Here is a 14,494-nt window from a genome sequence, read left to right on the forward strand (position 1 = left end):
TTTCACAAGAGTAATGTATAGTAACTTTACTAAAAGAGTCGTGATGAATGCACACAGTTATGTACTCGGCTGACGTGGCAAGGGCACAGAACCATAGATCGTTTTCATTGGGATACACAAGAAAAAGATGCACGGTTCTGTGCCCTTGCCTCATCAGTCATGTATTCAACCGTGTGCAGTCATCATTATTCTTACTAAAATGGTTAAACAGTGTTCTTGAGTTGATCATGATTCAAGAGAATTAAATAGGAGAGAATGAGGCTGTCCAACCAGACACCAAATCCCAAGTTTGTGCTCCTCTATTACATTGGTTCAAAGACACAAACAAAAGAGACTCAACAAAGGAGACATCAATGAGTTCTTTAAAGAAAAAATATCCAACGGAGAGAACAAATAGGGTGACTTACCATTTAATGAGTCTAATACGCCAAAATTCCCATTCCGGCTAACTGTTCATTTTAATTTCCAAAACGTGAACGTGCGAGATCACGAGTTTTTTAAGTAACAAGATCACATGTATAAAGTGACATTAATCTTGCTGGTTTATATAGTGACGATCTCGCCAAAAGTAGTGAACCTGCGAGATTGTCACTTGATACCTTCAAGATTCTCACTTTAAACCTGCTAAATTGTCACTTTTAAACCTCCAAGATTGTCATTATTCATGTTTGGGAATTAAAGTGAGCATTAATTTCGTCAAAAGTTGATCAAGTTTTGATAAATTTCTCAAACAATTATTAACATTTATTAATTTTTTTTTTAAAGTAATAGCAGGCTATTAAGACTCAAGCCTGGCACAATTTGAGGTGCGTGTGTTTTACAGGGCTTTGATTTTCAGGGCTTGGACCCAAATTCCATAAAAAAAACCTTTGGATTTTCCCTATGGGCCCCAGGCGTATTAGAGCATGCCTCACCATCTTTCTTAAGCTTGTAAGACTACTGGGACCAATTTTTATGTACAAGTTGCTTCCTAACTCCCTCGTTTTTTAATGGGGGACTATTCCAAACTGGAGGAACGTAAGGTAAAAACAATTGCAAGTAGGGGTAAAAAGGGTATTTTATATATCTACCAAGAAGATATAAGCTTATATATTTCTTACATCATGTGCTCATTTCACCCACTTGTTTGCAATACCCACCTTAACTTTAAAATGTCCCTTTTCATTTCTTCTTTTTCTCTTTGCATCTTAAAAGATTTCAATGAGGATTTAAGTTTTGATCTTTCTTGTCTTTTTTACCTCTAACACTTTCAATTAACTCGAAGTTGTTCACATGAGAAAATTATGTTCGATAAGTACCTATTAAAACTGTTTTGTAAGATTTGGTAGATATCTACCAAATCGATTTTATAATGGTCGATTGAAAGTTTTGTTTGATAGGTACTTACCGAATCTGTTCAGTAATATTCAATAGATACTACACCTATGGAATTTGTTAAAACAAGTTCGATTTGAACCTATTAAATAGAATTGTCAAAAAATCTTTCACTTCTTTGATTCAAAATCATCGTTTTGAGATTTTAATAGTATTTTTTTTTTCATCATCCTTAATGATTAAATGTAAAAAAAAGTAAAAGAAATAAGATAACTTGAAAGAAAGAAAAAAAACCCTAAAACTTAATCTTCATTTATTCAACATCTCATAAAATTCAGAACAAAATGAAGAAGAAGAAGAAGAAGAAAGAGAAAATGGGGTTTGCATTTTGTTTCAGTAAGTGGTGGTGTGTGCAATGAGCCAAAATGAAATGGTAAAATGACAATTAACTCTTTTTTTGTTTAACAAAAGTCACTTAAGTGAATACAATGAGCCAATGTGTCCAATAGACGTCTATAGAAAAGATAGATGGAAGAAAGCCCCATAAATATTATATAATCAAAGGCTTGTTTGCTTCAGAATAAAGAAATTATATTCTTGTAAAAATGCAAATCGGTTCTAGGAAATTGAACGAGGGTCCCACTGCTATCCTACCAATTCGACATATTAGAATCATCAATTCACTGCTTTGTTAACTCTTTTTTTTTTTGTCCTACATTACCAAAAGTCAAATAATTTGAAGTGAGAGAATTTCAGTTATAACGGCCTCTATATCATACTCTTAAGTCTTAACTCAAAACTTTCATCCCATCCGAGTAATATATCTTGCAAATGCCACAGGGACATGCTTGTCATTATTCATAAGATCATTAAGGACAGTCGTTTTCTTCCCTTATACCATAAATGTACCATTTCAAAGACGTTGGAAGAACAAGAACAAGAACAAAAACAAGAAAAAGAAGTTAATTGTAGCCATGGCCTTTCCCTCTAGACTCCTCAACATTTTTTCTATCCTCCTTTTGGTCCACTCTGCCATCGGCACTCGGCCTTATATTCGATGGGTAGACAATTTCCAGTGCTAAGAGAGGGGGAGTCGTATTCTGCATAAACCAGAACTTACCAATCAATGCGACGTGTAAAGTGGTTGAAGGGGGCACTTGTTGAGCTCCGATGTGGGAGTGGCACCACTGACACACTGATTAAAACAGTGTTAACCGATGTATCTGAAACTTACTTATTGGTCATAAATCTGATCGACACCTTACTTTTGGCCCTTCGACATGTTACATTCGAGTTAAGATACGTCCTACTGCTTGTAATCTCGCTGTGCCCACTGCCAACCTTAGGGCACCTCTTGTGGTGCTTAATGTGGTTCAAGCCCTACTTGGGTCGCTGCTGGGAAACCTACTTACTTGCATTGCAGGCCCTTATACTTTAGTAACCTAATTAATTAATCTCTTTCTTAGTACTAATGTACCAGCTAGTACTACTAAATAAAACTTTGGTTTAATCTGTGTTTCTTTTCCAAGTGTATGAGTCATCTTTCTAGCCTGGGGTTTCAATTGATGGCTAAGATCATTTTGATTTTTATTTATATATAATTAATCGTGATAAGAATTTTTTAGCCAACCATCAATAATGAAATGATCAAGTTCTTCCCCCTGAACTACAATGGTATACCTGCAATTTGACGCTGACGATTAAGTCAGCTCAAACCAAACGAACATGTATGATTGGCCCAATATATTGTAGTCGGCCCTATGGTAGATTAGTTCATTTAACCAAACAAACACGGTGACCTCTCTTAAATATCTAATAGTCCATCTCGTTCCGAGGGGATCTTCATATTTCTCTTTTGATATGAAATTTATTTATTTAAAAAAGGAGGGAAAGTTAATGAATTAAAGAGCTAAAGCAAATATTAAACTTTAACCTAATGATAAATTGACGCTCTTTGTACGCTCTCTAACATGATAATGCATAGAGGTATCCAAGTATCTTAAAGCAACCAACTAATCCTTGAATTCACAGTTTCTTAGATAAGTCCCTGAGTGTGGTCTGGAAAGGGTGATTCAAATTCAAGACCATCAGATCATGAGAGGCCTGATCCTTCCATCTCCCCAACCATTTGCATGTTGATGATTCTTTATTATTCGATGTCCCATTCCAATAGAGTAGGTACGGTGTCTAAGTGTCATGTTTTGGTAGAAGTTTAAAACACATTGGGCTCCTAGCCGAGCCACTATCGACATGACGTGGAGGTCGATACGTTTATTTTATTCGAACAGGACACCGCTCACGGCCCTTTTATAATTTGTAGAGTTTCAAACTTTCCAATTAACATTTTCACAATATTTTTATCATTTCTAATACTTGTACTTATTCTCAAACAAAAATATTAATTTTGGTTAAATAGTTTCAGTTTTAGATCAAAATAAACATTAAACAATCGAAATTTAACAATGCAGATGCAACTTTAATAGTCCTACTCTTAAGGTTAGATTAGAACAATATATACATTAATTATAAAATTTCCAAAATACCCCTACATGATCTACCATCTAACCCCCACGTGACGCTGCGAGCTTCTCCGTCTGACTCCGTCCCATAACCTAACAACGCTGCCGTTAAGCACCGTTAAATCCTGATCACGGTACCAACCCAAATCCGCCCTTCTCCTCGCCATCATTTCCTCCCCAAACTCCCTAACAGAGCAACCCCGGTTGACCCAACCTTCTATTAACGTTGACTCACCGTGATCATCAGCGTCATCTGAATAATACAGCGTGAACTTCCCTTTCACCGTTCCGTTATCTTCAACGGCAGGAACAGAAGAAGTGCACGAACACTTTCTAGTTGGCTTCTCTGAAGACTCACATAGTCTTAAATCTTCCGTAGCGTGAGACTCATCTGTTATCTGTTCATCAAACAAAGGTGGACCATCTGATTTGTGGGGACGGAAGTGGAAACAAACGGCTCTGATTCTCCAGAAACTAATTACAGCAGTTATAACAGCAACCCACGTCCACAAACCGTTAATGGTAGTCAAGAAACCAAAACTCAGGTATTTGAAGATAAGAGCTTCGAGTGGAGTCTTCAAGATGTCCATGGTTGATGAGATGAGAGCTCTCAAATGCAGCTGTGACGCATGTTTCTTTGCCTTGGTACTGCAACTGAGAGTACTGGATAACTTAAAGAGGAAAGCTTGAAGAGATAGGAAAATCTTGACCCTTGGATCACTTGATGAGAATGGGATCTGTGGGGATGGCTGGGAACCTAGAGGAGAGAAAATGTTGGTCTAGTTTATCTTCAATTTATGCGGAATTTATAAATGATGTGGGTTTGTTTTTTGGGGACTTTGGAGTGGTTACTGTGCGGACACGTATCTATTGACATTGGTGGAAGAATATAATACAGATTTCACGTTAATCACGTGGTTATGTATGAAAAGGTTCGTACGGCTGAGCTGGAAGGAAAAAAATAAAGAAACTTTTCCTAGAGATTCCAACCAGTTTTAGATAAGTACGGTGCATTACACGTTTTGGATGCTCTCTTATAAGTTAAAACACAGCGTCCATCATCCTCCATGTTGCCTCACCACCCAATGACATCCACACCATCGATCAGCTGGCAAACAGTCAACTCTTAGATCTAATTGACAGTTTAGATCAATGGGGTTGATTGGTTGATTTTGGGTATGGTATCAAAGTTTGATGAACTTTAGTCCTACCTAATCACATTGTCTCTCAGTTATTAGGCTTTCATGCATTTTGGAACCTGGACGGTGTGAAATGTGGGAAGCCGTGGATAAGGAATCTTTTTAGGTTGATGGAAGATGTGACCACGCGGTTCACATTAATTTTTTCATCAAAGTTCACTTGACTTTTTAGTTTATAAAACCCACGTTGTGAGTTCATTCAGAACTTTAAAATAAAGTTATTGAATGATCAATTTCTTTTATGACCCACAAATCAAGACTTGTATGATTGTTATCTCTATCAAGTTGTCAATCTTTCAAAATCGATGAGTTATATTCAATATTTTAAAAATCAGATCGATAATCAAATAAATTTTTTTTGTTTAATAGGCCGAACCAAAGTCTAATCAGGATTCAATTCAGACGGAATGATTTTTATTTTTTAAATAATAATTATATTTGTTATATATAAAAATAAAAAAGATTTAAGGAATTGCACTTTTTTTCTAAGTAACATAATGTTTAAATTTTTGATATTATTTTAATAAATAATAATTAGATTAAAAACTAATAAACATCAATCAAGAAAGAAAATATTCAATGATTTTTTATTTTGAAAAATTAATGTTTAATTTATAAAGGCTTACATAAGAAAATCTACCATATTTTTACAAGTTTTGAACCTCCTTAAAAAAAAATGAAGGATCTAAAGGTTTCAACACTTCCTTTACTAACTTGGTAAAGATTTTAAGCCTTCTTACTAAAGGTTGTTTTGGTAAAATGGATAACTACTTTAGCGATCTAACACCATAGGTCCACAGCCCTCTGAAAAATATATATTTTTCAAAAACTTTTTTTTGGAACTTAATCAAAGGTTTGGCAAACGAACGACTATCAAACTTCCACCTAACTCCACATTTTAAAATTAAAATTCAATAACGAAAAATTACTTTCTTCTTTTTAAAGTCCTTAGAATTTGTAAAGCATCGGATCACGTTTTTTTTATGTCACAAGGTGAGGACCATTAGTGGAAGAGAAAAGATTGTGTGTTTTGAACAATCCGTTTGAACAGTTGAATCTTTATTTTTGTAAATCGACCATTCTCTATCATTGTCCGATTCTCATTAAATCAAACCAACATCTTTAAAGTTTCCAATTGGACCTAATCGGTCCAGCTTTTAAAACACTAGTTATATTTTTACGAATTTCGATAGAGACATATTTAAGAAAAGTTATTAATTAAAGAATCAGGCTAGCCTTACTGAGTAAGTTTTCAAATCTTACTAAGGATTGTTGGATGGATTATTACCATTAGAAATCCAACACAATATCCTTATAAATTTCATGAAAAAGACTCATATTCAAATATATATATATATATGAACAGCGTTCCTAAGACTCATATTGGGACTCACATTGCAACACACCATTTTGTCTTATATGGGCAAAAATATTTGGAATGGGCTGATTTTTTGTGAGGATGATCTCTATGGTGAGGAGATCATCCTTGCCAAAAATCAGCTCATTATGAAACTTCTAGACCGTCCAATTTTTGTTGAAAAATTATAAACCGTCCAATTTTTGTAAATCAATTTTGATGGGGTTAGAAGTTTTGGAATGAGATGATTTTTTGCCAGGATGATCCCCTCATCACAGAGATCATCCTCACAAAAAATCAGCTCATTCCAAACATTTTTGCCCATATAAGACAAAACGGTGTGTCGCAATGTGAGTCTCAATATGAGTCTTAGGAACGTGACCCTATATATATATATATATATGGGTCAGGTTCAAACGACAACCATTTCAACACACATATAGACAATGTGTTTTGTCTTATATGGGAAAAAATGTTTGGAATGGACTGATTTTTTGTGAGGATGATCTCTGTTGTGAGGAGATCATCCTTGCCAAAAATCAGCTCATTATGAAACTTCTAGACCGTCCAATTTTTATTGAAAAATTATAGACCGTCCAATTTTTGTAAATCAATTTTGATGGGGTTACAAGTTTTGGAATGGGATGATTTTTTGCCAAGATGATCCTCTCATCACAGAGATCATCCTCACAAAAAATCAGCCCATTCCAAACATTTTTGCCCATATAAGACAAACACGTTGTCTATGTGTGTGTCGCAGGAACCTGACCCTATATATATATATATATATATATAGGGTAGCGTTATTTGGCCAACAGTTTGGCAAACACATTTTTCAAAACATGGGTTAGAGGTCTTGGAATGGGCTGATTTTTGGTGAGGATGATCTCTGCGGTGAGGAGATCATCCTCACCAAAAATCAGCCCATTCCAAAACTTCTAACCCCATCAAAAGTGCTTTACAAAAAATGGACGGTTCACGATTTTTCAACTTGTAAATTGGGGCTAGAAGTTTTGGAATGAGCTGATTTTTGGTGAGGATGATCTCCTCACCGTAGAAATCATCCTCACCAAAAATCAGCCCATTCCAAGACCTCTAACCCATGTTTTGAAAAAGTGTTTGCCAAAATGTTGGCCAAATAACGGGACCCTATATATATATATATATATATATATATATATATATATGGGAGCGGTTCGGCAGCCCTAAAGTTTGCCAAGTTTGGTGCCAAACATTTTTTGTAAATCACTTTTGATGGAGTTAGAAGTTTTGGAATAGGCTGATTTTTTCTAAGGATGATCTCTACGGTGAGGAGATCATCCTCACCAAAAATCAGCCCATTCCAAAACTTCTAACCCATGTTTACAAGCTGAAAAATTGTGGACCGTCCATTTTTTTGTAAACTGTTTTTGATGGGGTTAGAAGTTTTGGAATGGGCTGATTTTTGGTGAGGATGATCTCCTCATCATAGAGATCATCCTCACAAAAAATCAGCTCATTCCAAAGCTTCTAACCCATAGTTTGAAAAATGTTTGGCACCAAACTTGGCAAACTTTAGGGCTGCCGAACCGTCCCCTATATATATATATATATATATATATATATATATAGGGGGGCGTTCAAGGGCCAACTTTTTGGCAAAACATTTTTCAAAACATGAGTTAGAGGTTTTCGAATGGGCTGATTTTTGGTGAGGATGATCTCTATGGTGAGGATGATCTCTACGGTGAGTGAGGAGATCATCATCACCAAAAATCAGCCCATTCCAAAACTTCTAACCCCATCAAAAACAGTTTACAAAAAATGGACGGTCCACGATTTTTCAGCTTGTAAACATGGGTCAGAAGTTTTGGAATGGTCTGATTTTTGGTGAGGATGATCTACTCACCATAGAGATCATCCTCACCAAAAATCAGCTCATTCCAAAACCTCTAACTCATGTTTTGCCAAAAAGTTTGCCATTGAACGCTACCCATACCACGAAGAAGACAGTCAATCAATGGAAGCTTCGCAACACGAAGAAGACAGTCATCAAGATACTTCACAATTTCAAATTGAGTAGATGCAGATTTAGTAAAGAAGCTCTCTAGCCATCAATCTTTTCTTTTAAGGAACCCTCAAATGTTTTCTTATTTCTTTTGTTTGATTCCACAACTTGGATTCAAAATCCCCATTCAGACTTATATTTGGCCAAACTCTCAACTTGTTTAGCTCCAATTATCCAATTTGGCCATCCATTTACATTACCTTGAATCTTATAAATTACTCATAAATATCAAATAAATCTTAAGAAAATACATCTTAGGCTATTAATCAAACGCGATCAGATCGATTCTCTAGAGCTGATGCAGCTGAGTCCACATGACTGAGCAAGCAAGCATAAATCTTCTGCTTCAATCGATCAATGGTCTCTGCCAACCCATCATTATCCAAGACCACCTTGCTACGTAGCTGATCCAACCAAACACTAGCATGCTTAAGCTGTGATAATGTGACTGCAATCTGATTGTCTGATTCCATTCTTCGTCCTCTGATACCGTCCTTCAGTTTCTTATCTTGGGTATCTATGCGAAATCCAGAATCCAAAGCACTCTCCAAGAATTTTAGAAACCAAGATTGTGATTCCTTGAAGAGAATTTCTCTTAGTTCTTGAATCTCTTTTGAACCATCCCCTCTTGCCCATTCTAGTTTTCCAGTCACACTAAGCTCTATTGAAGGCTTTGGAGACTTTAGTACATTTTTATTATAAGCTAGAGGAGTCCTTTTACTGGACTTCTCTGAAGGGATTGAGTTAATTGATAGATGAGGTGATGTGTCCTTCATTATTGTGGTAATGTTAGGTTGGTCAATGAGTCTATGAAGTGCAAAGAACTTGGTGAGACAAAGGTGGGGTTCATCCGTTGATGCAGACGTGCAGAGATCTGCAAACATACTGAAATAAACTTACAATGAGAAAATTGTCTGGAAGAGATGATACAAGTTAATAAAGACATCTGTCATAAAAAACAGAGGAGGATGCGTGTTTGATGAATTCAAGGATGTGTAAGAGTGGCATTTTGTGTTTGAATCCAAGAGATGTGCTTACCTAAGGCATCTGACTAGAGCTGCAGCTGTAGATGCTTCTTTCTGAGCTTCCATTACTACCAAAGAAGATAAATTTCTTCTTCTAAGCATCCCCTAGTGACATAATAAGAAGATACATTAGAAAAGGTGAGAGTAGATTTATTTTTCTTTCTATGTGATTTCTTCTTATTTCTTTCATTTTGAAAATGTTACATTTCATAATATCACTTGATACCAAAACACTATGGACTTAAACCATTAGAAAATTAATTGAATCATGACTAAATGTGGGTACGGTGGTGCGTGTGAGAGAGAGGGAGGGGAGGGGAGGAAGAGGTCATTTTTACTTCTCAAAGCCTTATCCTAGAGATTTGAGATTGGTTAACCCAAGGCTTGTTATCCCAATCCTCTATCTAAAGTCCTGTGTTATATTTATTGAAAGAGTGTTTATTATATATCTGCTTTTACTATCTTCATTTATGTTCTTTTAGGTCTTACTCTCGCTCTTCTAGAACGTTCAACTTAAATATTTCTTCTTAATGGGGCTGTAGTTGGCCTTTGTCGCATCTACCCAAACCATCTCAATCGACTTGGATATTGGAGCTACTCCTACATTTTCCGAAATGCTTCAATTCTATTTCTATTTTTCCTAATCTTTCCACTCAGTCAAGAGAACAAATCATGGTTTAGAACAAGAAAATAAAACAAATCAAGTAAACAAACTAACCTTGCAATTATGAAGAATGGGAAAAGAGACAACATACCTTCCCAGGCTTCACAAGGTTGGCAGGTAGAGAACCCCAGGAAAGAGTATCTTGTGTTCTATTTTTGTTTCCATTATCTGAGAAACAACCCAAGTTGAGGTTCTCCTGTTTCGTTGTGATTTGCTTGGGAGTTAAGCCCTTTGAAAGGATCGATGTCTCTTTGATGTTGGCTCCAACGACGTCTACCTTTGTTCTAGTGGTGGCATCAGATTGATTGCGGACAGGAGTTGTTGGCCGTGTCTGTGACACGCAATACTAAGTATCATTGTTAAATCATGTTTACACTTATAAATGTAAAATTTTCTAACAAAATTTGTAAATATTTAATGTATTTATGTATCAGGCTAGAATCATACCTGCCCTTTAGCTTCTTCCACGGTTTTTGATGATCCAACCTTCTTACTAGACCCACCATTTTCAATCCCATTGATCTTCCCAATGTTTGTGGAATCGGTTCCATTTCTTTTCGAATTCGAATTCGAAACAGTAACACTTTGCATGTATCTAGATGCAACAACCACTTTCTCCTCTTTGATAACAATTTTCTGCCTTGGGCTCTCCACCTTTGTTTCTAGTAACTCACTCAATGTAGAATTACTTCCTTCATGATCATTAGATGCCGGAGTATCAGAAGGCACTAACATATTCATTAAATCCTTGGGATTCCCGACAAATGGATTTCGTCCAGGAACGGGTCGTACCCCAACAAGAATAGGTACCGGAGTCCCTGCTTCTACTCGATCAACGTAAATAAATTGACCAAGTTGTAATTTATTTGTTAAGATAAGCTCGTTATCATCCTTAGACAATGAGACATAGGTTGAATGTGAGGAGTCTGAGACCTTTATGAAGAATCCATGGTCTGGAAATAACTCGGATCCTGTTAAGGCAGGAACAATGCTGATCACTTGTAGAAGAACTGATCGATATTCACCACGTACCCTTACGTCGGAATTCATGCTTTGAAGAAGCTTCAATAGAACTCCTGGTGTGAGGGATGCCATATTTTTTACCTCTTTTTCTTCTTCAGAATATGAAGTTTAGAAGCATATAGTTGTGATCCTCCAAATCAAGGAAAGTCATGTACTACATCAAATTCTGAAAAATATTGGTTGTTAGATTCGAGAACCATTTCATCCACGCTCAGATACGAGTTTTTGAAGTAGAGTTTATCTATTACAATGGAATAATACAAGTAATCCACAACAACACTTGCTAGCAAAATAAAAGAGAATTTGAAAATCAACAAACCGAAAAACAGGACATGATACATAACTTGTTCACTATTAGAAGCTACATTTGTGGGTGTCAAAAATCGAGATTTAATTATATTTTTATTTGATAGGCAAAGCAGGTTAATGGTCAGAAATTAGTAGGTGAAGGCGGGTTTTGAACCCAGGTGGTGTTATAAGCACTCAGAGACCTTATCAACGTAGCAAGCCGACACCATCAAAATCGAGAAATTCACCATATAAATGATCAAATTATAAAAGAATCCAATTTTTGTCCTTCAAAATCCTTAACTCACAACCTTTAAATGATCACCCAATGAAACCAATCTCAGATCCCTGGAAATGATGATCCCAATTCCTTATAAAAGATCTTCTCTCTATCTTCTATACCCCAGAATTTAATGGACCATAATCCTCGTCTCTTCGTAGAATTTAATGGACCATAATCCTCGTCTCTTCGTAAACATCTGATAAAATTAGAACTATACAGAGAAATGGTCCAAATTTTTTAAAACCAACAAAATAAAATTACCATGATACTCATTTTTGTTATGAATTGTACGTTTCAACAATGTAACTGTACTAAAAAGGGCACCCAAGGAGCCAAAATACATATCACGAATGGTAATGAAATATTTTTTCCAAACAAAATACATGTTTTACTAGCATTTATATAAATTTACTTCTATACTCTTTTGAGTATAAATTAAATGCAATAACAACATATATCTTGCACGGTAATGTTGGCTTCCCAATCTCCCTATTTGAAAAAAAAATCCCACAATAAAATGAAGTAAGATTTCATAAGTTGCCTTTCTTTCAAACCCCTCTCTCCCTCACACACACACACACACACACACACACAAAAACTAGTTACTTGGAATAATAAATGCAAAATTAAAAGAAAACCCAGAAATGAACTCAAAAGATCTTACCATAAAAGCAATAAAATCTTAGAAGTCAGTAAAGAGATGAAGACGTTTCATTTGAGAGGTGGGATATGAAATTATGAATGAATGAGAAATACATGAGAGGGAGAGAGGAAGATAGAATAAGCTCAAATGCTACAAACAATGAATGTGGTAGAGAAGAAAGACAACAAAAAAAAAAAAAAAAATTGAGGGAATAGTGAAGTACGACCTTTTGTTAGAGATGAGAACTCGACATCTCTCCCACTTAGCTTTGCATTTCAAGGCACGTAAACATCATAGTTCTCTTGGCTTTCAAGCCAAGACATCATGTATGTTAACACCATTTTGTCTAACTTACCCCTACTCTATATATGATTGTATTACTTATTCAAATGGGTATTTTGGTCCATTAGGGGCCATGAAGGACGTAAGGTCACCTTTCATTATGTGGAATAAGTAGCATACGCATATCATGGTCCCAAATCCCAATCTCAGGGTTTTGGGATTGATTCTGTCGGTGCCCATTCCGGTAAGGACCAGCCCAGTCAATCCCTCCTAAACCGGTTCATAGAGATTTCACATCAATTATCATAAATTGATTTTCAATTTGAAATTTAAGTCTTCTTTTTTTTAACACATATCATAAGCTACAACCACAAAACATCCCGAAAACTGGATCGCCTTTTAATACCATGATACATAGAAGATGAAGGACGAATTATTTTATAAATTCTATTTATATAATTGGTTTTCTTAAGAGATCCCTTGGATGGGACTCACCAAATGGTGAATTCTACCCCTTTTTTGGAAAATTGTTCATCTTGAAATGAGCCAAATAGTGGATGAATGGCTATTACTATTGTAGTGGGTTTTCGAATTATATAACAATAGATCAATATTCGTTTGAAGTTAGAAGAAAATTTGATTTTTTGAATGTGATGTTCACATAAGATTCTCCAATATGCTTTAGGGGAAAAAAATTATTTAATTTTTTGATCTTAAACCATCCTCTGAGAGTTTTAATTATTTATGCACCTTCGCTTGGCTGAACGCTTTCCTCAACAATAATGCTTCACTGGTGTATCCCTTCCTTACTTTAAGCTAATATCTTCCAAACATCGACGACACCAAGTAGTATGATAGTCACAGCAAATAAAACAGCTTATGGGCTATGGTTTCATGACTCTTGGATGGTCTTTACAGTACCAAAATGCCACATGACACTCTTACCACCCAATGATCTTTATTTAACACAACCTTTGTATTATGATCCCAGAGAGATATGGCTTAACACTACAATTGTAACGCCCCCATATTTTTTAGTGCAATTGTTGGATGCATATCATTTAGCATTTGGCATCATCAGGAAAGGATGACTTAAAGAAAGGGTTGCCAGGGGGCAAAAAGAAGAGTGAAGTGAACTTGGTGTTACATTATGTGTCAGGTTGGTTTATATCACCTCAGCATTTTTCAGGTAGGACAAAGAACCCTAGGTTTTACTCAAGAGCCTAACCAACGCGATGAAAAACACTTGAAAAATACAAGAAATCACCAATCATGCTGATTTTTTATGTATGTATAGGCCCAGCAAGAGGTTCAAAGGACTAGTTGATTCGATCAAGTCAGAATGGAACCCATTGATTCTGAATATGCTGATACTGCAATTGAGTAATAACCAATTCCATGTCTTGCAAAAAAATTCTGGTATTGCGACAATGTGCTTCTATCTTTAACAAGATCAGTCAGTGACTCAAAAATAAAGGCAAATTTTGAACCAAATTGGTTATAGCTCCTCGTGTTTGGATTAGCTCCGGGTTTTGACTCTGGTGAGGAGCTACTCATCGAAGATGGAAGCTCGAAGTAGCCTTGGGTTACTACATAAAAATGAGCTCCAACTCAGATGGGGAGCTGGACGCCTATATCAAAAAGCCAAACAAGCTTCTGACTACCAGCCACAAGTCAAAACCAGAAGCTCATTTCGGAACTAATCCAAACAGGGGAATCTATGGCCAGGATTCAATGACAATCACCAATCTTTAAAACCATGGTTTGACAAACAATTGAATAATAGATGAGCCTGAATTATACTGCTCCAAACAAAGTCCCTCGCTGCAGACTTGTTGCTTTCCTTCGGA

General features: G+C 36.0%; 2 protein-coding genes across 4 annotated transcripts; both read right to left on the bottom strand.

Annotated features, from left to right (window-relative positions):
• Positions 1 to 3,868: 3,868 nt before the first annotated feature.
• LOC147397728 (uncharacterized) lies at positions 3,869 to 4,423 on the bottom strand. Its single transcript, XM_086450220.1, has one exon. It carries the CDS (start codon positions 4,421 to 4,423, stop codon positions 3,869 to 3,871), a length of 555 nt encoding a protein of 184 aa, XP_086306346.1.
• Positions 4,424 to 8,458: 4,035 nt separating this feature from the next.
• LOC147397729 (protein CORTICAL MICROTUBULE DISORDERING 1) lies at positions 8,459 to 14,424 on the bottom strand. Of its 3 annotated transcripts, none has more exons than XM_086449633.1 (5): positions 12,589 to 14,424; positions 10,573 to 11,314; positions 10,217 to 10,456; positions 9,475 to 9,566; positions 8,459 to 9,321 (listed from the first exon to the last, which is right to left on the bottom strand). In XM_086449633.1, the coding sequence occupies exons 2-5, from the start codon at positions 11,218 to 11,220 to the stop codon at positions 8,703 to 8,705; spliced, it is 1,599 nt and encodes a 532-aa protein (XP_086305759.1). In that variant the 5' UTR covers positions 11,221 to 11,314; positions 12,589 to 14,424; the 3' UTR covers positions 8,459 to 8,702. The 3 variants fall into 3 exon arrangements, with proteins under 3 accessions (XP_086305759.1, XP_086305758.1, XP_086305760.1); XM_086449632.1 differs by lacking the exon at positions 12,589 to 14,424 and adding an exon at positions 12,384 to 12,555; XM_086449634.1 differs by lacking the exon at positions 12,589 to 14,424 and adding an exon at positions 11,748 to 12,294.
• Between the last annotated feature and the right edge of the window lie 70 nt (positions 14,425 to 14,494).

The sequence above is a fragment of the Akebia trifoliata genome, chromosome 8 (assembly GCF_017979445.1).
Source record: "Akebia trifoliata isolate Shusen 1 chromosome 8, ASM1797944v1, whole genome shotgun sequence".
Classification (NCBI taxonomy): domain Eukaryota; kingdom Viridiplantae; phylum Streptophyta; class Magnoliopsida; order Ranunculales; family Lardizabalaceae; genus Akebia; species Akebia trifoliata.

Bases quoted from the DNA above. Each gene is read 5' to 3' on its own strand.
- LOC147397729 (XM_086449633.1), bottom strand. From the start codon at position 11,220: ATGGCATCCCTCACACCAGGAGTTCTATTGAAGCTTCTTCAAAGCATG. The intron at 9,567-10,216 runs GTATGTTGTCTC...TTATGTCACTAG, and splicing joins ACCTTGTGAAGCCTGGGAAG to GGGATGCTTAGAAGAAGAAA. The intron at 9,322-9,474 runs GTAAGCACATCT...AGTTTATTTCAG, and splicing joins GCTCTAGTCAGATGCCTTAG to TATGTTTGCAGATCTCTGCA.
- LOC147397728 (XM_086450220.1), bottom strand. From the start codon at position 4,423: ATGGACATCTTGAAGACTCCACTCGAAGCTCTTATCTTCAAATACCTG.